The sequence below is a fragment of the Nuphar pumila genome, chromosome 15 (assembly GCF_984573655.1).
Source record: "Nuphar pumila chromosome 15, dmNupPumi1.hap1.1, whole genome shotgun sequence".
Classification (NCBI taxonomy): Eukaryota; Viridiplantae; Streptophyta; class Magnoliopsida; order Nymphaeales; family Nymphaeaceae; genus Nuphar; species Nuphar pumila.
The window spans coordinates 23,009,772-23,034,678 of record NC_143263.1 but is presented as its reverse complement, the minus strand read 5'-3'; the positions used below and the strand labels follow the sequence as shown (position 1 = coordinate 23,034,678).

The window sequence follows — 24,907 nt, the reverse complement described above, 5'->3', positions numbered from 1 at the left end:
AAAAGGCCATGAACTACAACAAAGAATACAAATGCTTAGCTACTTCCCAAACTTGATACTGCTTTGATCTTCTTGATATAGTGTGATTCCAAAGGGAAGGTCCATTTCATGGCTTTGTCATTGTGGACGGCCAAAACAATCAATATGGGCCATTTAGATTTTAATCAACTGGCCCTCCCTTATTGGTACCATTTAGAATTTAATCAAATGGTGCGCCCTTAGATCTTGAAGGCTTATGTGGGTATGTGGAAGAAGAGGAAATCTTTCCACTGATTAGAAAAAAAAAAAACAACTAAGCAAGAGAGAGAGAGAGAGAGAGAGAGAGAGAGAGAGAGAGAGAGAGAGAGAGAGAACTTTTAATAATTAAATTGTAAAAGATTTAATCTCACACTTTTGATACAAATAATATATAAAGACATAATTTTAAAAATATAAGACCAAACAAATACTTAAGATTTCAAGAGGCAAAATTTTGGACCCAATCACAAAATTTTAAAATTTGCATTGGAATCCTAGAGTTGACATTTTTTTCATTGGGAATTTGAATTTTTGGATATTTTTAATGGATTCACATAGAGGGTATTTGCTTATTACATGTAATATCTTAAGTAAATGAATAATAAAAAGAAAATAAAAATACTAAAGACATTTATGTAAATAAGTAGGTAGGTTAAGGGCAATAATGTAATTTCACCCCAACCTGCCAGCCAACCTAACCCCTCATCTATAAATATATTTAGGGGGTATGAAAAGAGGAGAGAGGAAGGAAGAGGAGGGGCTAAGGAAAGGAGGCATGGGGACCACCTGCGAAGCTCGTGATTCTAGATAAGTAATTAATTATGGTTTTAGTAATTAGTTTTTCTTATGCTAGTTTTGTAAGTGATTAATTATAATTGTACTAATTAGTTTTTTATTAATTTATCTTTGTAAGTAATTAAAGTTCTAATAAATAAGATTAGGTTGCTTTAAATTAATTTATGCATCATTAGTTATACTTTTTACAGTTAAAGTCAATTAAGTAAACAATTAGTTATATATATTTCTATAATTAGATTTAGACTTTCTAAATTAGTTTCTTGATAATGAGATCATAATTTTGATAAATTAGTTATTGTGTGCAATTGAATTAAGTGATTTATAATTTTTTTATCGGCCCATTTGATGTATGGAGATATTTTATCGACCCAACTAAAAATCGAGATTTATAGTATATTTAAAATTGTTTTATAAAAGTTTAACACTTTTGAAAAGAAAGTTTCATGAGTTTGCAAAATAGTTTACAAAATGTTTCAAAATCAGTTTTATGGCCTTTTATATATATACTGCATTTCAAAAGCTGGTTTTGTTATGCAAATGAAGTTTGCAAAAGTGATTTCAAATATATTAGGTTGACTTTTTCCAAAATGTCCCTTTCAAATGTGTTTTTTCTAAAATCCTCAAAAACTTACATATTTGAGTTGTAATTAGTTGTTACTGAGCATAAGTCATTAAATGTTACTATTATTTTTTAGAAGAATAATTTTGATAAAAGTAACATGAGTTTAGAGACGGGATATTTTGCCGACAAAAAAGTCAATCATTTGAATGTCAATGGAGTTATTAGTTTGATTTATTAGAGGACATGCTATTCATCTCATAGTTCGAAACGCGAAGGATAAGGTATATAAGGAGGTTTATGACAAGTTGGATACCAAAGAGAGCGAGAAGGATATTTATAGGCTTGCAAAGATGAGAGATAGAAAATTGAGGGATCTGAGTATGGTTAGATGTATCAAAGATGAAACACAAAGGGTTTTAGTCAAAGATGAGGAGATTAAGGAGAGATGGAAAGATTATTTCGATAAACTATTTAATGGAAGTCATGATCAGGATCTAGGAGACTTCTCCATTCTTTTTCATGAGATGAATCGTAACTTAATGCGCAAGATTCAAAAGAAAGAAATTGCAGAGACTTTGAAGAAAATGAAATCAAGAAGGGCAGTTGGCCCAGATGGTATACCTATCGAGGCTGAAAAATGCTTGGGAGAAAAATGTTTAGAATGGTTGACAAATCTTTTTAACAAGTTTTGGCGGACAAATAAGATGCCTAATGAGTGGAGGAAGAGCTTACGAGATCAACAACAATAACAACTACGCCTTCATCCCAAAACAATTGGGGTCGGCGATATAAACCAACAAAGAAAATCATTCTGGATCAATTCAAGAAAATGTGTCGTGTGTATGTTGTTTGTTGATGATATTGTTTTGATTGATGAGTCTAGAGCTGGGGTTAATGCTAAGTTAGAATTATGGAGACCGACATTGGAAGCAAGAGGTTTTAAGTTGAGTAAGAGTAAGACAAAATATATGGAATGCCGGTTTAGTAAGCAACGAAGTAGTGATGGGAGTGTAGTGAAGCTTGGTGAGCAAGAAATACTGGTGGATGATTGTTTCAAATATTTGGGTTCTATCATTCAAAAGTATGGAGAAATTGATAGAGATGTAAATCATAGGATAAAGGTTGGGTGGATGAAATGGAAAAGTGCAACTGGAGTGTTGTGCAATCGTAGAATGCCATTGCGGTTGAAGGAAAAGTTTTATAAGACGACTATTAGGCCCACTTTACTATATGGTACGGAATGTTGGGCTGCCAAGAGACATCATATTCAAAAAATGAGTGTAGCTGAGATGCGTATGCTTAGATGGATGTGTGGAAATACAATAAAAGATAAGATTCGGAACGAGGAGATACGTAAGAAGGTAGGCGTTGCACCCATTGAAAATAAGATGAGAGAGAATCGTTTACGGTGGTTTGGACATATTCGGCGAAGGCCTAATGATGCTCCAGTTAGAAGGATGGAGAAATGAGAAAATATATTAGTTAAAAGAGGTCGGGGTAGGCCTAGGAAGACTTGGATGGAGATGATAGGAAAGGATATGAATGCTTTGAACCTCACCGAGGACATGGCATTGGATAGAAATGATTGGAGGAGAAGGATTCGTGTGGAAGACCCAGAATGATTTTCTTTTTTTGTTCATATCGCCGACCCCAATTGTTTTGGGATGAAGGCGTAGTTGTTGTTGTTGTTGTATATTCATCTCATAGTTGTATTTTGATAAGGAAGTCAATCATCTGAACCTCAATGGAGTTATTAGTTTGATCTGTTAGAGGACATGATATTCATCTCATAGTTGTATTAGAAACTTTAATGAAAGATGAGTTATTGGATAGAGTGGTTCAAATGGTCTATAAATGTTCATGTTATTGTTTTTGCAAAACTTTGTTGAGTTATTTAAGATCCAAAGACATATGAACATGAGTCACACCCTAAGACTAGAACAAATACCATAGTTTTGGGGCGTGACATCAATAGTCCCAAATCCGGCCTTGTGTATTGCTGATTCTGACCCAATAACATATCCTAGTCTGGTCATAATGTATGTGAAACACCACAGCATGTGTTTATTCAAGTTACATGCCCACTCAAGTGCCTCTCAGTTCCATTGAAGTGTAGGATTGTATATGAGACTCATCTGCATAGAAATACAAGTTCCTAACTAAAGCAGGAAAGCAAAAAAAAGAACTTCCATAATCACCACAATGGTGGTTAAAGTCTTCGCTATGTTTCATAACACACAGCATTAGAGCTAATAAATCTCACACAAGTCATGCTTATTTTGAACAGGTATGAAGAACTACCATGGATGTTTGATAGTCTGCAAAAAATACAATTTCTATCCACAGTAAAACAGTAATCAGAGCAAATGTCTACATCTCAATAAAATTTTTACAAGTTCTACTACCTTTAGCACATTGCATGACCTATAACTGCAACTATGATGTGAGGATGAAGGCCACAACCTGTTTCGAGATGTCATTGGACTAGAGCCAACAGGTGGAAAATAAAGAACTGAACAATTTGCTGAAAGTGAACCTAAAACTGAAGTAAAACATACTCAACATAAACCTAGTGGTTGTCAGATGCAGAAAGCACACGTGTGCGATATTCTCCCAGGGCCCATATTGGGAATATGTTTCGATATGCAGAATAACTTATCATGCAATTTCTGTTAAAAACGCCCATAATTTCCTGAAAAGACATAAAATCACAATCCAATAAGGAACTGGAGGGAGAAAATAATTGATTCAGACGTGTACAAGCATAAAGATCAAGCAGTATGGAAGTTTCAAAAAGGAGTTCTTTGACTTCCATCTCCACAACAGTGAATAAGAGTTCAACATTTGGATAAATATGAGAAAACTTAAGAAAGAACTATCGTAAGTAACATACTGAAAACTCATCAGACGACCTACCTGCTGGGGGAAATCACCATTATCCATTTGACCATTAATTAGTACTCTTGATGCACGATCCAGAGGCTTTCGATCCCTCTCAGCCTAGTTCCAAGATTTGAAAATTATCAAGTCAAATTCGACATGAAAATTACTTCCCACAAAAAAAAATAAAGGACATGCAAGTTTGCAGCCAAATACCAAAAAAAGAAGGAAAAACAGAATGCCCTTCCCGAGACAGTTATATTTATCAAGAATGCCCTTTTTTCAATCTTCAGGTATTTAGCAAGAGGGTGCTTCGGCTTGTTGGAGTTTTTTTTTTTCTCTGAATGCTAGCACATGATATTTTGTGGTTGTTAGATAAGCAAACATGTAAACCTTGCCACTTTTTCGATATTTCGAATGCTATTTTGTTTGTTACTTGGGATGCATTCATGTATTGGTGTCTTTCCTGCATTTTGAAAGAAATGACGTTGATGTTCATGTGGTTGTTATGTGATCATGCATTTGTGCCTCCGCATTCATAGGCAATTTGAAAAGTAGTGGCACCTTGAGTTTTTTTTTTTTGAAAGGCAAGCTGGGGTTAATCCAACCTCTACCAGTTATACAACTATACCATTGGGTTTTGAACCTGCAATGCCCCAACACAAGGTGACGTGCACAAGCTCTTCCTACCAGACAAGTGGAGAGTAAGGCAACCATTTGGTTAGAGCTGGGACAAACAATGCTAGGGAGTGGGGAGCAGCTTGGTGCATAGAATGAAGCTAGTGGCCATGGGGATGCTTGGTACACCAAGTACTTGTCATGAGCATTTGGAGTGAGTTTGATGTGTGACATTCCTCTACGTTTTTTTTTTTTTTTGTGTGTGTGTGTGTACACCCATGCACATGCACATCTGTTGTACTATGGATATGTTGATTACATGCCTTGATAGCATGTGAGCGCTTTTGCAGATGAATATTGGCAAGAGGAAATATTTACAACTTCCTCAGAAGAAAGTTACTTATTTTAATTTATTTACAATTTTTTCCTTGCAAAGAAGATCCTCACCATTCCCATGGACTTTCAAAAACCAGACAATCAGAGGAAACCCTGAGACTTTAATTTATAAGAAAGCTCACATTATTGACAAGCAAGACCATCAATATTTTAAAGTATCAGGTGGTCGGCCCTTTCAACGCTAGCAGTTACAAAAATTAACAGTTGATCATATAATTTTAACAAAACTCCTGAGACAATTTTTTTTGAAAGGCAAGCTGGGGTTAGGCAGACCCCTATCAGTTATACAACTATATCATTGGGTTTTAAACCTGCAACGTCCCAACACAAGGTGACGTGCACTAGCTGCGCCTACCAGACAAGCAGAGCCCAAAGGTTGCATGGATAAAGGGGCCTTATACTGTATACTATCAACCCACAAAACCAAGGAAGCCTAAACAAACAAGACATGTATGATAGAGTTGTTAGCTTGTTACCGTTGAATCACTGACCAATAAATCTGTTGGACCATATCAACTACACCCCTCTTAGGGTGCATGAGCATGAAGCATCATCGAGCTGTGGCCTATTTGGACAGACACACGCTCCTTCATGATCATTGCCTAATTATATCTCTAAATTAATGTTCAGGACTTCAGGTAACCTCCTAATGAGTATTAGTTGGTTGAGTTTACATCCAATTTCTTAGGTTTTAGCTGCACAAAATTAACTGTAAATTGGTGAAACCTAATACTTTTAATATAGAAATAAGGCTGTCAACAGGTTGGCATCCAACTCATTAGGTTTTACCCAAACCCACTCAAACAACAAGTCGAGTATGGCTTTTGCTGGGTCAAGCATATAACGCATATAAAACTCTCATAGTCAAGCTGGGTTGGGTCGGATATCAAGCAAAAACCACGAGTCAAACCTAGTCTGCATATTGCTCAGGTCAGGTCGACCTGAACAATAATTGGGTTAGCCTTTTTTATGCCCACACATGGAAATTTGGGTTGGTCCAGGTCAAGTACTCAATACAAACCTGACCCATTGACAGCCTCATATGGAAATGTGTGTTTTTGGATCTGAGTATGAGTTGGATCTATGTTAGACCAGAGAGAGAGAGGTCATAACTCGAAGGTAGGAAAGTTTCCTATAAACTAGGCCTTTAATTAACTAGTCCAAGGAAACCCCCCATCATCGACCGCAGATTGGCTGGCCTCCGGTTCATGAGAAAGGTATATAATTTAATAAATAAATAACACAATTTACTGAAGGTAACTAAACAGGTTGTTATTTAATCAACCCAAGCAAAAACTTTGATGAGAAATTACAAGCCCCCAAACTTTTGGTATGCACATGAAGTAGAAAAGTTTGGTGGGTATTCGCAACACTCAGATGGGAATCCATGTGAATATCACACAGTCGATGCCATGCAGAGGAGAAGGGGCCCTGTTAAATAAAGTTGAGAGTCTCCTTTGAGAAGGGGCCCTCTTAAATAAAGTTGAGAGACTCCATTCTTCCCTCAAAACAAGGACTACCCGCTTTCCCCTTTCCAAGCGATGTGAGACTATTCCAGTGTGTCTTCCCCTGTTTGTAAAGATCTAAAAAAGTTACCATCTTATCAACTTATAGTTATGCATCACGGTATTACTTGTTATGGTTGACGATTTGAATATCATTTTCTTTCTATAGATTTGGCTTAGTAATTGAGATTGTTATTTTTTTAATTATTATATAGCTTTGTGTGTGTATATATATATATATGGGGTAATGTTAGCTACCTCACGGGCAAGGAACCCCTTAGTTAAAAAATATAATATTTTTATTTAGTGTTAGCTACCTCATGGGCAAGGAACTCTTTAGTTAAAATATAATATTTTTTGTCTTTTTTCTTTTGTACATCAGACCCTTTAGATGTGATATACATATCAAGTTTAGTAGAAACTGAGGCATATGTCAGATTTTATGAGGGTTGAAAAATTAACGGCCTAACATGTTTCAAATTTTTAAACCACAAAAAACATATTTTTATGTTGAAAAACTATGATCCAAGTGTAGATTTCTACTATTTTAACTATGTTGAACACATCCATGAGATCAAATTTGGACAAAACAACCTCTATGAGTTATAACTAGGGGATTCTTTACCCATGAATAGGGATGGCAGTGGACCGGGGGACAACGGGGCCCCGCCCTGCTTCGTCCTGTTTGGACCGGGGATGGAGGCAGGGATGAAGGTTAAAATCTATCCCTGTGTGGGGATGGACTTACGCTTTCCCCCGCCCCGCCCCGCCCTAATCCCCACCTTGCCCCACCGCACCCGTCCCCAATCCTTCAATGGATGACTATAGACTAAGGGGAAACGCGGCCCCGCCCTGCCTCGCCCCCATTTGGACCGGGGATGGAGGACTTGAAACGGGGATGGAGGCAGGGGTGGAGGTTAAAATCCATCCCCGTGCAGGGATGGAGGTTCGGATTTTGAAACGGGGCGGGAGTGGAGACCTTGTCCCCCACCCTGGTCCACTGCCATCCCTACCCATGAAAGCAGCAAATGCCATCCTTATATATATATATATATATATATATATATATATATATATATATATATATATATATATATATATATATATATATATATATATATATTCCTTAGGCCCTATTTTTTCATTAGATCTTTTTAGGCTCCTTCAAAAATCATAGTTTTAAGTATTTTTTCTCACTTAATGTGATCTATAGGTTTTGTATAGTAAGAATCAGCTTTTGGATTGGCAGAATCTGACCTCTATATAGGTTTTTCTGGTGATCTAAAATCAACAGCTACGAAGGTACCAATTTTTCCGACTCATAAAAATATGTTTTTTGGTCGAAAAACATGATCCAAGAGTCGATTCCCACTAATTCGAGCATGCTAAACACATCTAGCAGTTCAGATATCACAAAACACTTAAAACCTATAGGGCAGAATGAGAAATGGGGCCTAATATGTTCAGTTCTCATATATATATATATATATATATATATATATATATATATATATATATATATATATATATATATATATATATATATATATATACTTGATCAATGTCTACCGCAGCCTACTGAGCTTTTGAAGGTATATATTTTAATAAATAACACAATTTACTGAAGGTAACTAAACAGGTTGTTATTTAATCAACCCAAGCAAAAACTTTGATGAGAAATTACAAGCCCCAAAACTTTTGGTATGCACATGAAGTAGAAAAGTTTGGTGGGTATTTGCAACACTCAGATGGGAATCCATGTGAATATCACACAGTCGATGCCATGCAGAGGAGAAGGGGCTCTCTTAAATAAAGTTGGGAGACTCCTTTCTTCCCTCAAAACAAGGGCTACCCCCTTTCCTCTTTCCAAGCGATGTGAGACTATTCCAGTGTGTCTCTTGCTCTATTTGTAAAGATCTAAAAAAGTTACCATCTTATCAACTTATAGTTATGCATCACGGTATTACTTGTTATGGCTGACAACTTGAATATCATTTTCTTTCTATAGATTTGGCTTAGTAAATGAGATTGTTATTTTTTAATTATTATATAGCTTTTTGTGTGTATATATATATATAAGTCACATGGACTCGGCAAAGCTGGTGCCACACCTGCATCGACGCAACGCGATGCGGGTGCGGCACCCAATGCGGTCAACACGACCCTGGGTGCAGTCAACGCACCCAGGGTCGTTTTCATCCAATTTTTTAACGTAACTTGTGTTTTCTTCTTGTAACTTGTGTTTGGTTGGTAAATACTAGCCGATACATGTTCCTAGGTGTCATGGAAAAAATAAAGACGTTACCACTAATGGTTACTTAAAGGGGTTTCATGGAAAATGAAAGAAGAATTAATTCTACATGATTTTTAGTTACTTTTATCTTGGGAATTAATTCTACAAAGGAACAGACTGCTCAGTTCCCATTAATTACTCTCTCTCTCTCTCTATAAGTAATCAATAAATGCATTAGAAAAGTTAATTGCTTTGACCGGTAAAATATCATGTCCATTTATGTTTTACGCCCTGCAGTGTAGGGATGAAAGTGGGGTTGGGTAGACCTGACCCAACCCGAATTGACCTAGCTTGACTCGGTCATGCCCAAGATGAACATTCATTAGTGTTAATGTTGTTAACTGTTACAACTTAAAAATTATATATATATGGGATAATGTTAGCTACCTCATGGGCAAGGAACCCCTTAGTTAAAAAATATAATATTTTTATTTAGTGTTAGCTACCTCATGGGTAAGGAACCCTTTAGTTAAAATATAATATTTTTATTTTTTGTCTTTTTTCTTTTGTACATCTAACCCTTTAGATGTGATATATATATCAAGTTTAGTAGAAACTGAGGTATATGTCAGATTTTATGAGGGTTAAAAAATTAACGGCCTACCATGTTTCAAAATTTTAAACCACAAAAAACATATTTTTATGTTGAAAAACTATGATCCAAGTGTAGATTTCTACTATTTTAACTATGTTGAAGACATCCATGAGATCAAATTTGGACAAAACAACCTCTATGAGTTATAACTAGGGGGTTCTTTACCCATCATTCATGAAAGCAGCAAATGCTATCCTTTATATATATATTCCTTAGGCCCTATTTTTTCGTTAGGTCTTATTAGGCCCCTTCAGAAATCATAGTTTTAAGTATTTTTTTCTCACTTAATGTGATCTATAGGTTTTGTATAGTAAGAATCAGCTTTTGGATTTGCAGAATCTGACCTGTATACTGGTTTTTCTGGTGATCTAAAATCAACAGCTATGAAGGTACCTATGTCACATGGGTGCGGGTACGGGTGCGACACATGTGCGGCGCAATTTCAAAAATTTTGGACATGGGGATATTATATATAACAATAATTCTAGTAAACAATTAAAATTAAGTAGCCAAAACTATATAAGATAAAAGGATATTATCATTGCACAGATATAATTTAAATTGACTTGTAATAGTAAACTTCAAGTCTGCAGTAAATTAAGTAGCCAAAACTATGACCTTAATTTTTTTGAAAGTTTCAATTTGGCACTCCCATTTCTTTATGGTAGTTCTTAAGCTAGTTTTTCTAATACTTGTGAAACTAGTATTTTTTTAAACTGGAAAAGCATTTATTTAGCAAACTCAAATGGTTGGGTTACCTTTTATCGTGTTTTATACATATTTTTACATAAGTTGTGAAACAGTCACACAGACTGTGCACACAGTCTGTGCAATGCAGTCTGTGACTGTGCAGACTGTGCACAGTCACAGACTGTGTGCAGTTGCAGTTGCACAGTCTGTGACTGTGCAACTGCATTGCACAGTATGGTTATATATTAAAAAAAAGATATATAAAAAATGTTTTTTTTGTTTTTTGTCTTAAAAATGGACATTTTTGGACTCGGTCAAAGTTGACCGAGTCCAAAATGTGGACGGACTCGGCCTTGACTCGTTGACCGAGTCCGACTCGGCATTGACCGAGTCCGAAGCCGCACCCGTGTCCGCACCCGTGTCGGGGCGTGTCGACTCGGGTGCGGCACCTCCCTAGCCGAGTCCGTGTGACATAAGAAGGTACCAATTTTTCCGACTCATAAAAATATGTTTTTTGGTCAAAAGACATGATCCAAGTGTCAATTCCCACTAATTCGAGCATGCTAAACACCTAATAGTTCAAATATCACAAAACACTTAAAACCTATAGGGCAGAATGAGAAATGGGGCCTAATATGTTTAGTTCTCATATATATATATATATATATATATATATATATATATATATATATAATACGGGTTTGTGTATGCGATCTGCCAGGGCCTGAAAGTCAGCCCAAAAATGTACCTGTTTTTTTTTTTAAACAAAGCCCAACAGTCACCCTGCACAGGCTGATCCTGTGCAGGCTTGCCGTGTCATGACAGACTTTTAAAAAAAAATGCACAAATACTCATGCTTAACTCTGATTTTGCATGCATGAACCTAATACACATTCAGGTTGCAAGTATATGCAGAGCTTCTTCTTTCAAGCAATTATCCCTATGCATATTTTCATCCGGTTTTACATGCATGTACAGATTACTAAATCAATAAGCATAAGCAATCAGAATATTACTTTAAACTCATGCATCACATTCTCATTTAAGCATGAATGACCGTGGGATCTCATAATTTAATAATACATGCATGTGAAGAGTGTGATACCACAACCGATTCATATGGCCAACATGCATACATATTCAAATTTAAGAATACATGCAAACAATATTGATTCAACATATTTTTATATGCATCTAATCGATCCATAGCATGATCCATCCAAGGAAATCGATATCCATCAAAAGCAACCGCTAAATAAACACTCTTAAGACTAATAAAAATTCTGTTTTGGCATGTACAAAATTTTATTTTATTGAAAAGATGAAAAAAATCAAGAATACAACCATGAAGGAAGATCTATGAATCATCCTCCATGCATTTTTTGAGGAAACATCCATATTTACTCATTTTTTCATGGATTTCCATCAAAATGATGCATAAGAATCCAACTTATAATCAATTTCTCACTTGATTCAAGAGAGGAAACCCATACCATAGATGTAGATCACCCAAAAAAAGTGGTGAAAGATCAAAAACGTGGATGGATGAAGAAACATTGATCTTCTCCTCCTCTTTTCGTCTTTCTCTCTCTCCTCTTCCTTTTTCCCTTTCTCTTTCCTCTCTCTCTTTTTTTGTTTTTATAGGCCCCATAGGGGAGGACGCCCCCCTTCTCTAGCCCCTTCTAGATGGGCTGGAGAGGGGGTCTCTACTTCATTTGAGACTCTATCTCTCCCTTGGTTTTCCAAAAATCTTTGACTCTATGGTTGACTTTTTTTTTTCAAGAGGACTCTAAGTCTCTCAAACCTTTTAGAGCCTTCATAACTTCAATAAGAACTCTATCTAGGAGTCCTAAACAAACATAAAAATTAAATTTCGGAATTAATAGAAATTATTTAATTAATTAATAATAAATTAAATATTTTTGAAATTCCAAAGATAGTTTAATTACTTTAGGAGTCTTCTTAACTCCAGCTAACTTTAATTTAAAGTTGTAAATTGAATTTAAAGCTAGATTTTCATTGGACATGGATTTGGATCTAGATCCAAAATCCAAACCCATATCCAAAATGAAATTGGATTATGATCTGGATCAAATCCAGACTAATATGGGTCTTGGATAAAGTCCAAATCCATTTTAATTCGGATCATAAGCATCGGATCCAATCCAATCCACTCCGGATCCAGTTCGGCAAACTACACCTTTTTTGAAAAAATGTGATTTTCGGGCTAACCAGAACTCAAATTCGGAAAAATAAAATATCATTGGCTTCAAAATTCCGAGACGCATCCAATGATATATAACTTAAATATAAATTTTGAATTTTTCTCGAAAATAACCCGAATTTCGCTCGAATTTTGCCTGCATTTAAAAGTCGAAAATTAAACTTTTTCTCACATTTTAAGTGGCTCGTTTAGTCCTAGTTGATGAGACCTGGGCCAAGCCCAGACTCCAAAGCATCGAACTATCGAGGTTCAAACGATTTTTCTCCCAGACTTAGCCAAATTTTTGAAAAAATCTAAAAATGTCTAAGTATGAAAATACACGATATTACAATGGAACTCTAATAGACTTGAAAAAAAGAAAAAAAATAGAAAAGTCAACAAAGAGAGTTTTAAAAAAATTAGAAAGAAGAGTTAGAGATGGACTCCCATATGGGAAGTCCAATCTCCAGCTCTCTTTAGAAGGTGCTAGAAAAGGGGGGGGGGGCATCACCCCTAGAGGCATCTATATATGCTAAAAAAAAGGTTAAGGAAAAGAGACAAAGAGAGGAAGAAAAGAGAGAGAGAGAGAGAGAGGAGAGAGAGAGAGGAGAACAAAAAGAAAAGAAGAAGAAGAAGCCTTCTTCCTCTTCGAAAATATATGAAATCTGTTTTTCATCGTTGTTCAAGCTTCGATAACGGTACAAGTTTTCTCTTTTGATTTGGATGAGAAAAAGAGCCTAAATCAGATTTAGGTGATATTTATAAAGGAAACCATAAATCTAATTTTGGTTTCACATGTTTCAACCCATGGAAATCGTTACGTGCAAGTTAGTGACAAGTATTTCCTATTTAAATTTTAATTTCATACCCTACATACGACTATGCTCATGTGTGTGTGTGTGTGTGTATATATATATGAATGGGTATATGTACATACCTATATAATGCTTGATCCATGTGAGATGCGGTCACAGTTTGGGCTAGAACCGACCTAAACCAAGACTGCCGCAACATCTCATATATATATATATATATGTGTGTGTATGCGGGGTTTTCAGTCAGGGTGACCTTTAACCCATGAAGGACTGGTTTGGGTGCAGACCACACCCGAATATATATAGGTCGGGTTTCTCACATGATGATAACATCCTTACTAACTGTATTGTATAGATGTCTGCATGCATGATACTTCCTTGCATAAAGATGCGTCTGCATAGTATATTAGCATGTTGTTTTCCTGTATATGTAGCTGTATTAATCACATGACCGTTCGGCTTTTGCTGGGCTGCTGTAAAGTGGACCAGTGCTGCACTTTTGGTGCAGCATTGCTTGATGTCCAATATTATATGGCTGCATGTTATGCATGATAAACATGCTGCCAAGGGTATGCTCATGCTGTTCTAAGTACGGGGCAAAATAGCGCTGGCTCGGTGGCTAGGTTTTGTAACTCGAGCATACCCAGAATTGGTAAGGGTGCTTGTTGGTCATGTATGCTCATAAAATTGAATACCTTATTAGCATAAAAGTGCACCTTATGGACACATGAATTTTTAAGTTTGTTTACCATTGCATCAATATAATCATGTGCATCCTCTACATTCTTGTTTTGTGTGTATGAATGCATTTGAGAGCACGTTTCATTGCATAAGTGGCATGCTCATTATGGATTTTGCATTAGATGCATCGGTGGCCAAAAGTGAACCATTGTAGGCCGTGTGGGCCTCAAGCAGGTGCTGCTCCATGTTTAACCTTTATGCATCGTAAAAATCAATTTGATAATCTTTGAATTAAATTACACTGTTTCATATTGTAACGGGCTGAGGTCCCGTGATGAGTTTCGCATGTTGATTTGCAAAAAAAAGTATTGTTAAATAAATTATTTTTTTAATAAAAGATAAAAAGAGAAAACAATGTAATTAATGTTTTTCCTAGATATCCCTTCTTTAGTGTGAGAATCCTGCACTACGGTTTTGGGGAACTGTAAGGATACTAAAACTCAGTGTGCGATTGTGCCTATAAACCCAATTAGGCGGTTCATCTTCCGGCCACGATTTTAGGGAGATTCCGTCACTTTACTTGGGGGTGGTGCGTAGACACAATTATTGTTATTGGTATACAAAGAAAGTGACATTAATGGATGTTGATTTGCCTAATGTCCCGACATTAGATGTTAATTTATAATATTCTGATGGACGGTGTTGATTCTTGATATCGATCGAGGGCCAAGTGTGAAACCTAGTAATAAAATACAAATTGTGTGTTAAGCTACAATTGGAAACCTAACTTGAACTCGAAAATATGTTATGCCCGTTTTTTAGTATCCGCGGGTTTTAATGAAAGTGAAACAAAAATTGTGTGTATTTAATAGGGACATAAATATAAAAAAAAACTTTGATAAAAGATAATAAATTACTCATGCATGTGCATTAATATCATGCATTTTCTTGTTATGCATTAGAACAAGCATATTTACTTGTTCTCCTACTTGTGTTATTAATTGCTCCTTAATGCAATAATAATTATATAATGCATGATAGATATTCCCTATTGCTTAATAGTTGTTTCTTATTGTTTCATAATTGTTCTATATCACATGAATGGTTATTTGAATAATGATTTTGTTGTAATTGTCTCCCTCTGAAATGTTGCATGAATTTTATTTATGTTTTTTTACTTATTTGATTCATTAGAGAGACTCGTACACAAGATCTATGATTCTAGCACCCCTTATTTTTATGTTTTTCACAGCCTTTGAGACCCAGTGAGAGGACTTGCTACTACGAGGGCTACACGACAAAATGATAGTTTTACTTAGGAACAAAGTGGCTTCACTTTTTGGTCTATTTATTTTCATTTGCACATTATTCTTAGACTCTATAATTTAATTAATAGAGTTGGTTTGTTTTCGCCGATGGTAATGTAAGATCCCTTATGGTTGTGGATGTATTGACTGTAAAGGCCTTGGATCTCTGGAAAAGTTTCCACAATTGTTTAAAAAAAAATCACTTTTTAACGGGTATGAGTTAAGGTCGTTATAATGACTATTGTTAGATCTTTCATAGTTATTGCATCCACCCTAAATTGGCCTATTTAGCAATTAGATATGAAAAATGCATTTCTTAATGGTGATCTTAGTAAGGAAGCTTACATGGATCCTTTGCCGGATTTTAAGATTGAACAAGGAAAAAACCTTAAATTAAAAAAGGCTTTATATGGTCATAAACAAGCTCCTAAGGCTCGGTATGATCAATTTAGTGTTATGATAAATTTGGGCTTTCGATCATGTTATATCGACACTGCTCTCTTTGTTAAGAATACAAGTACAAATATTATGATATTGTTGTTATATGTTGACAATATGATAATTACAATAAGTGATAAAAAGGATGTTAGTGAAATTAAATCTGTTTTAAAAGAAAATTTTGATACGTCAGATCTAAATTTTTTAAAACATTTCTTAGGTATTGAGGTTGCCTATTCTCCTAGAGAAAATATCTTATTATAGATGAAGCTGGAAGCTGACATTTGTGTTGATGAAGACGACTAGGGTTTTACGCAAATAAGAAAAGAGAGAGAGAGAGAATCATTATTTGTTAATTAGGTCTAATCTCACTTAAATAGAGAGATTAGACTAAAACTGATTATTTAGAGTAATGCCCCTGACCTCTTGAGTAGTTACTAAACTACCCATATGCAACGATGACTGCTTCTCAACACTCCCCCTCAAGCTGGAGCATATATATCAATAATGCTCAGCTTGTCACGACATTTTAAAAAATTTGAACTCGCTAAGGGTTTTATGAAGACATCAACAATTTGGTTCTCTGAAAATATGTGCTTGGTGCAAATATACCCAGTTTGGACCAGGTCACGTACATAGTGACAATCCACCTCAATATGCTTTGTTCGTTCATGAAATACTGGGTTATTAGCAATATAAGTAACAGCTCTACTATCACATATCATCTCCATAGGTAATGAGACTTTCACTTGAAGATCAGTCAACACAGATTTAACCCACATCATCTTAGCAACAGTTTGAGCCATAGCCCGATATTCTAACTCAACGCTCGACCTGGCAACAACAATTTGTTTCTTACTTCTCCAAGTAACCAGATTCCCTCCAACAAACACACAAAATCCAGTTGTGGATTTTCTGTCAACAACAGACCCTCCCGCATAATCTGCATCTGAATAGGCAGTAACATCTAAAGACGGGTTTTGTTTAAACCATAGTCCTTTATAAGAGGAGAACTTTAGATATTTGAGAATCATCATTGCAGCATCCCAGTGAGTCTTAGTAGGTTTGTCCATAAATTGACTTATCTTGCTCACGACTAAAGATATGTCAGGTCTGGTCACAATCATGTATAATAACTTGCCAACCAAGGAGCGATAACGGCTATAGTCCACATACTCGGATTTTTCATCAAACAGATGAGACTTGAGATCCATAGGAATCCTTGCAGGTTTGGCACCTAACATCCCTGTTTCCTTCAGCAAGTCCAAGACATATTTCCGCTGTGACAAAACCAGTCCGTCTTTACTCCTTGTAACCTCTATGCCTAAGAAATATCTGATTGGTCCCGGATCCTTAGTCACAAAGTGTTTCTGAAGATGGGACTTTGTGTCAGAAATGTCTTTTTCACTTTCACTGCTTCCTGTGACGATAATGTCATCAACACATACTATCATGACCACAATCCCTGTGCAGGTCTTTTTAATAAAAAGAGAGTGATCTGAGGCAGAGTGAACAAACCCAAATGCTGACATGACCTCAGCCAGCTTGGAGAACCATGCACGGGGACTCTATTTGAGACCATAGATTGCCTTCAACTTGCACACCTTTTTACACTCCACCGAAACTTCGAACCCCAAAGGTTGCTGCATGTAAACTGTCTCCTCCAAATCTCCATACAGAAAGACATTTTTCACATCAAGCTGACATAGAGACCAACCATGGTGCACTGCGACGGACAAAACAAGACAAATAGTCCCAAGACGAGCAACAAGAGAGAAAGTTTCAAAGAAGTCCACCCCATAAGTTTGAGTGTAGCCTTTCGCAACAAGGCGAGCTTTAAACCTTTCAATCGATCCATCTGAGTTATACTTAATAGTAGAGACCCATTTACAACCAACAATTTTAGCCTCAAGTGGAGGATCAAGTAAGTCCCATGTTTTCCGAGAAAGCAGTGCATCCATTTCATCCTGCATGGCCTTCGCCTATGTGGGGTCCAGAAGAGCGTGATGATGATTGAGAGAAACTAAGGTAGTAGATAATGCTAATACAAAATTCTTCATATTTTCACCAAGTCTTGCCTCAGAAACAAATTGAGAAATAGGATAAAGTGTACATTGCCTTTGCTTTTTCGAAGAGCAATAGGTAAATCACCATCAACAAGAGAATTGTCAGTTGGTCAGGAACACTCACCTCTAGAGAAGCTGATGGCACAGGCATAGAGTTGGGTGGAGCTCGATGTGTATACAACACAGGAGGATTTTTGTAACGAGACGGAGCCGGACTGGGAACAAGAGGCTCAAGACTAACAGACTCTAATGGAAAAGGAGGAAAAGGAAGAGGGAATGAATCACCTTGACTAGCATGTATTCTCGGAGAAGTACATGAAAAATGTGGGATAGACTCAAAAAAGGAAACATCCGCACTGATATACACTCTTTGGAATATGGGATCATAACAACGATATCCTTTTTGGTGCTTGGGATACCCAACAAAAACACATTTTATAGATTGGGGTGACAATTTATCTCGGTTGGGACCAAGTTTATGAACAAAGCACACACAACCAAACACCTTTGATGAGATAGGGAATAGAGGAGCTTCAGGTTTGAGAATTTGAATGGGAATACGATCCCCCACAGAGGTTGAAGGCATACGGTTTATTAGGTATCCCGCAGTTAGAACCGCATCTCCCCAGTAAGACGCAGGCATATTAGATTGAATCATAAGGCAACGGGCAACATTTAGAATGTGTCTATGCCTACGCTCCGCTACTCCATTCTATTGCGAGGTATGAGGACAAGAAGTCTGAGGTTGGATCCCAAGATTTTTGTAAAATTGTAATAATTCAGAAGATTTGAATTCAAGAGCATTGTTAATGTGAACAACTTTGACGCAATAATTAAACTGAGTTTTTATTTCAATAATCAAGGATTTAAAAATAATGGAGGCTTCAACCCTATCTTTTAACAAGAATACCCAAGATAATATGGAAAAATCATCTACAATGACTAAATAATAATGACACTTAGAACGACTATGAATTCTACTTGGACCCCAAACATCAACATGAAGAAGATCAAACAAATTTTGACTTGAAGGACTCTGACTGGACGAAAATGAACTCCTATGATGCTTCCCAAGCTGACATGCTTCACACAACGGAGTAGTGGACGGCGAGATGTGAGGAATAACTCTACGCAATTTAAGCAACGTAAGATGACCAAGACGATGATGCCAAAGCAACGGACTAGAAGATGACTCAACTGCGGAATGAACAGAGCCAACTGGTTGGTGTAAATAATAGACTCCACCTTCCTCATAGCCTCCACCAATCGTCTTCCCTGTCAGCAAGTCCTGAAAAGTGCAACAGGCAAGATCAAATATTACTCGACAATTCAATTCCTTTGCAACACGACTAACAAATAACAAATTTTGAGGGAATGAAGGGGCATGGAGAACATTTGATAACTGCAGAGTAAGGGATATGGAGATATTTCCCTGGCCAACAATGGAAGAGGAACTCCCATTGGCAAGAACAACTTTTTTATGATTAACACTATTCAACTTTGAAAAATCACATTCATTTCCACACAAATGGCTAGATGCCCCGAAATCAATAATCCACCAACTACCTCCTGCAAAGCAAGCAATATCAGCTACGAGGGAACTAAACAGAATGTGTGCCAACAAATCATCATACTCAGCACGAGTGAGTGTAACTGAATCACAAGGAGGAACAGTGGTGGACTCAGGTTTGGCCACTTATGCTGTAGGAACAACTTGAGCCGAAGATGCGGGAGGTCGTCCATTCTTGTCAAAACATCTATCTTCAAAATGCCCAAATCTTCCACAATAGGTACACTAGAGCTTGCCTCGTCCTCCCGGGCCTCGACCACGTCCACGACCTTGAGAATTAGGAAGAAAACCTCGACCTCGGCCATAGGAAACAGACAGAGCAGAGGTTTGTGATTCCGATTCAGATGAAGAAAGGGATATGGCAAGCCTGCTCAGTCGATTATATGCCTTAGCAAGAGTGGGAACATCCGAGTCTGTCAACATCTGAACTTTGGCAACTGAGAATTCAGCTGACAGGCCAGTAAGGAATAATGCAACCATAGTATGCTCATGGTGTAGTTTTTGTTTGTCACAACACAATGGTCTATGTGCATTTAGTCTCTCAAAGGTTGCCTTCACAGAGGCATAGTACTTGACTAGAGTTTGCTCTCCTTGCTGCAATTTATAAATCTCCTGCTCTACTTGAAGAATCCGACTAACATTAGTTTCTTGAGAGTGTCTTGCAAATTATCCCACATTTATTTTGCAGTGGTATAATAAATAAGCCCATCGGCTATATGAGGTTGCACACTATTCATAATCCATGACATGACAATATCATTGTCATCTTCCCATATAGCATACTTTCCAGTTTTGTCTTTGAGCTCATTTTCCAACAAAATATGTTTTCTACGATACCCTGAGACAAACATCATGAACGTACGAGACCACCTAGCATAGTTAGTCTCATCCAGCTTTACCAATGATCCATATGAAAAGGGACTTGCAAAGGCTTTATAATCAGCCACTGTTTCAAACTTCATATCTGACTTTTGTGTTTCAGCCATGGGATAAGATAATGGGTTTGTTCCAAAATGCAGGTATAACCACACGCAAACACACCGTCCTGAAACTCGGATCTAATGTGCACCAACTACCAACTATGAACCTGACTATATCAGATTTTAATTACACTTATAAATCTGATATACACGACCAACAATTGTAATACAATGACTGTAACACGCTGTTTAGATCTACAACCTGCATATATATAACTTGAATTGAACTTTACCTAAACCATCCACCTCACAAAGGAACTGCAACAAGTTGCATACCTCGACCACACAACCGATTTCATGTAACGACCCCAACTCATACCCTTTAAAAAATGCGAAATATATTTTTTTTAAGAGTTGCAGAAAACTTCCCAGAGACCCGGGGTCCTTACAGTTCAATTTCAGCTGGATAACCACACACCACAAACGAACTTACATTTATCATCCATAATCAAACCAACCAAACTCTTTATTAATGAATCAATAAGAGTCTCGTATAAAATCAAAAGTGAAGTAACAACGGCAGGAAATAAAAGAACTAAAAGACACAAAAATAAAACTGAAAGACAAAACAAAAGAGTCACTCTGTCCACTCGTGAAGATGTCAAGACCCAAGTGTGACTCTCATGCCTCCCAACAGCTGTGTCAAACACACCACCCCCAAGTAAAGTGGCGGACTCTCCCTAAAACCGCGGCTAGGAGAAGGAACCTCAATATCGAGTTCAGAGGACCAAATTTCAGCACACAGAGTTTTTTGTATCCTCACAGTCTCCCCAAGACCGGATTTCTAAGATCTTCATTCTCCAGATAGAAGATCCCAGAACATATATTACATTGTTCTTATTTGTTATATTTTTATTAAAATCAATTCTTTAAGTTTGCAACACCATATGCAAAAGTAAAGTGAAAACCCGCATCCTCCCTTGCGGGGACCCTTACGGGATTCCAGCCCGTGAGGACAACTAGAACAATGTAGTAGTGTGTTATACTAATTTGTGTGGTTTAAGTGATGCAAATCAAATTATATATGAAAAGGAACCAAACCCACGGCTCTCCAGGCCATTGATGCATCACATAACAAAACCAAAGCAGTGTTTTATTCATAACACGAGGCCAAAGTGCCAAATGCATATGCACTCATGCAAAAATAAACCCAATCAAAAGCATGTTGTTTCCCAATCATATGCATCCTTGTTATGTGTGTTACCTACATCACATACGTGTATTAACCAATGCATATCTCCTTTGAGTGAGTGAGTGTGCACATAAATTACACATAATCATCAAGTATACATGCTCAAAAATATCAATAACCGAGCCATGATCACATTCATGATTGCACAACCAATACAATGAAATGCTAAAATAACATTTTATACATTCACCGGGCAGAAGTGTAAGTTTCTGCATATGCTAGGGAAGATCGTCGGGCTTAACAATCCCGGACCCCCATCCTCCTAACTAAATAGTCAATTCAATCCAGCCGACTGGATCAGCTGGAGTTGGCCGTCCAGCAACTGATTATGCTGAAAATGCATAAGCTTTCATAAAAATTTTGTTCGCATACTGCTGAGGATCTATACCAAAAAGGAAAGCATGTGGGAAACACATAAGAACCGACTAACATGAGCAGTTTGATTTTTCAGAATCCATGATTACAGGTAACATTCATAGGGACTCACTCATAATTCAAATGATAAATCTGTTTAACCAAACCATATACATATGCTGCAGGAGCAGAACTAAAAAAAAAGTCTCAAGCATAAGCAATAATTTCAGCTATTACGCATGAATGAAATTAGTATTATGGATAACACTAACTATGACTACCATATTTATCTTAATGCCCGTGTATCAACACGCATTCAAGCTGTTTATCTTCACAAATTCTGCGTAAGAACAACCCACACACACATACAGTTTTATAATAGGAGTTTTATTTTTTGTTCAGGACTGGAATAGCCCACGGAAGGTGGGTACCTAACAGGTATTTTCCCAGTCAGAATTTCAGTTAATCGCGATACATATTTCCCTTTTTCTTAATTCTGAACAGAGAAGTCATTTTTGTTAAGAAAAGCAGCTACACAGAATTAGTCTCAACCATAGTGTCGCTTCTGAATGCGTAAATCAATCCTTTTATGAACATAGGTGATGTGTAAAATAATCTTATTATAATCATAGTTGCCGTTCCACCCTAATCAAGCTTCACTCAACTTGAAACTTCATTCCAGCAAGGACACAGACTATAACCATCAGTTCTGTATGCTCTCAACCCGAGAAAACAAAGGAACACGCAGGCAACTGTACCCAGTTTAAATCTTAAACAGAAAGCGATTTGGAGTGTGTCATGGTAGTCTGACTTGGGTACACGTTCAACCACCAATCGATGGAACCAGAATCAGCTTGAACCCCCTTTCAGTAAAGAAACGTGGATCTAATCCAAGAACACGATTCCAAACCTAAGAACAAAATTCCAAGAATACGTATCCAATCCAAGAAACACGATGACCAGGTTGATACAATGGAAGAAGTTTACACAAAAACTGAGATTCTTACCCAAGAAGAAAAATCAGTTTGTTTAGGCTCATCGATATACATAAATCTTTTTCTTAAAAAGAAAAGAAAAAGGCAGGCGAACAAGCAAGAGAAATCGGGCCATGGGGGAACGATCCATGGTTCACCTGTTAAAATGTATCTCTCCTATGTAAATATTTACATATATATATAAAGAGAGATACATATACATATATACATGATGTATATATGTATATGTATCTATCTTTATATATATATATATATATGTAAATATATATGTTTCCTTTTTTTCTTGTAAAACCCGCAAGGGTATTTTAGTCATTTTCCTTCCTTTTGCGCATATTCATAATTATGAATATGTTGTCATATTTTTTGTACTTTTACTTTTTCTTCTTTTTCTTTTTTCTTTTCATTTTTTATTTCTTTCTTTTTGTTGACTCAAAGTCAACTTGGAAGGGGCTCAACACTAGCTCTTGAGCCTCTCCAACGGTTAGAATTCTAACCGTTGGAGGGGCTCCAACAGCTAGTGGAGCCCCTCCAAGGCTCCTTTTCCTCTTATAAACAGGGGAGTTCCCCCTTTGTAAAACTCACTTCTTGGAGCTTTTGTTCTCCATTCTTCTCAATAAAATTCTTTATATTTTGTATGCCTTTGTGCATTTGAGTTTCTTTATTGTACCTTCGTGTACATTTGTTCTAAGTGTTCTTGTGCATTTGTGCACATTGGTGTTGTTGTGCTTATCGCACACTTTATCTCTTTTTTGAGATATTTTCACACCCGTGGTTCTTGAAGGAAAACAACCATCTAGAGGGTTTCCATGGATTCTCAATCTCGAACCAATACACGGAATCGAACCCATATTCGATTCCTCACCCAGATTCAAAGAAAGACCGTACCTTTTTCGTTGGTTTTCCGGCGATCGGAGATAGTCGTTGCGAGAGAAGGGTCGGCTGAGCCTCGTTAGCGCTGTCGTGAAGGGGCGATCGGGAGGGAGAGAGCAGAGTGAAGAGGTGGTGGCTGACGACTGATGCTGCTGCTCGAAGAGGGTCGCCGACGATGGCAGCAGGTGGTCGGGAGGCTTGCTGGCGACGAAGCTCCCGCCGGTGTGCGCAAGAATGACAGAGAGGGAGGCGAGCGGCAGAGTGAAGAGGGCGAGACCCTCTCCAACCCCCCTTTTTATTGAACGAAGGCCCTCCCTCCCTCCGCGAAAGGTGGAGGGAGTCGGTTACGTCCCTCCGTAACCTTCCCATCTTTCTCGAGTTTGGCAAGAATCGTGCCCTAGGCACGATTCTTGTAGTCGGGGTTTTATTAACATGGGGCCAGGTTCGGGTCCGAACTCTGTGACTCGGGATCCAAATCCCAATTTGGATCCGGGCTGGTTATGAGAGTGGATCCGGGTTGGTTCTCTAGTGCTGGGTTCACAAGGAACGTGAACCTGAGTCCGGTTATGAATGTGGATCCGTCTAAAACTATTTACTGCTTTATTTATTTTATTATGATTTTATATATATTAAAATATATATGGGTATATGGATCCGGAAGGTGGATCCTGGACCCATCTACGCACTATCTTAATTAGTTATCATGTGAATAATTTAATTAATTGAAATTATGTCACTTATATATACATATAAGTTTATACGAGATAAATACACGTAATGATCCCTTTATGGGTCCCGGATCCGAGACTTGGATCCCAGGCCCAAATCACAATGTTATGAAGTTTATATATAACATCCCTAAATAAATGCCTAAAAAATTGCGGTTATTATACTTCATATCCGAATTATATAGATCAGATCTAATCTAATCCACGTCTACAACCTTAGAAGCTATCAAGATCAAGACGCGACTGGTTCATGACAGACGTTGTAGGCTTCTTTGACATCCACACTACTACCATCAACACGATCTAAAGTTAGATCCAAAACAGTCGGGTCATCACGTGATCCAGGCTGCAGT

General features: G+C 37.2%; 1 protein-coding gene across 2 annotated transcripts in view; it reads right to left on the bottom strand.

Annotated features, from left to right (window-relative positions):
* Window positions 1-3,655: 3,655 nt before the first annotated feature.
* Window positions 3,656-24,907, bottom strand: part of CAS1 (cycloartenol synthase 1) — an 84,413-nt gene continuing 63,161 nt past the window's right edge. For both annotated transcript variants that reach the window (XM_089989531.1, XM_089989530.1), the window contains exons 17-18: window positions 4,295-4,378; window positions 3,656-4,070 (exon numbers count right to left, since the gene is read on the bottom strand). In XM_089989531.1, the coding sequence (XP_089845657.1) occupies window positions 3,948-4,070; window positions 4,295-4,378 (207 nt within the window). In that variant the 3' untranslated portion in view covers window positions 3,656-3,947. The remainder of the gene's footprint in view (window positions 4,071-4,294; window positions 4,379-24,907) is intronic.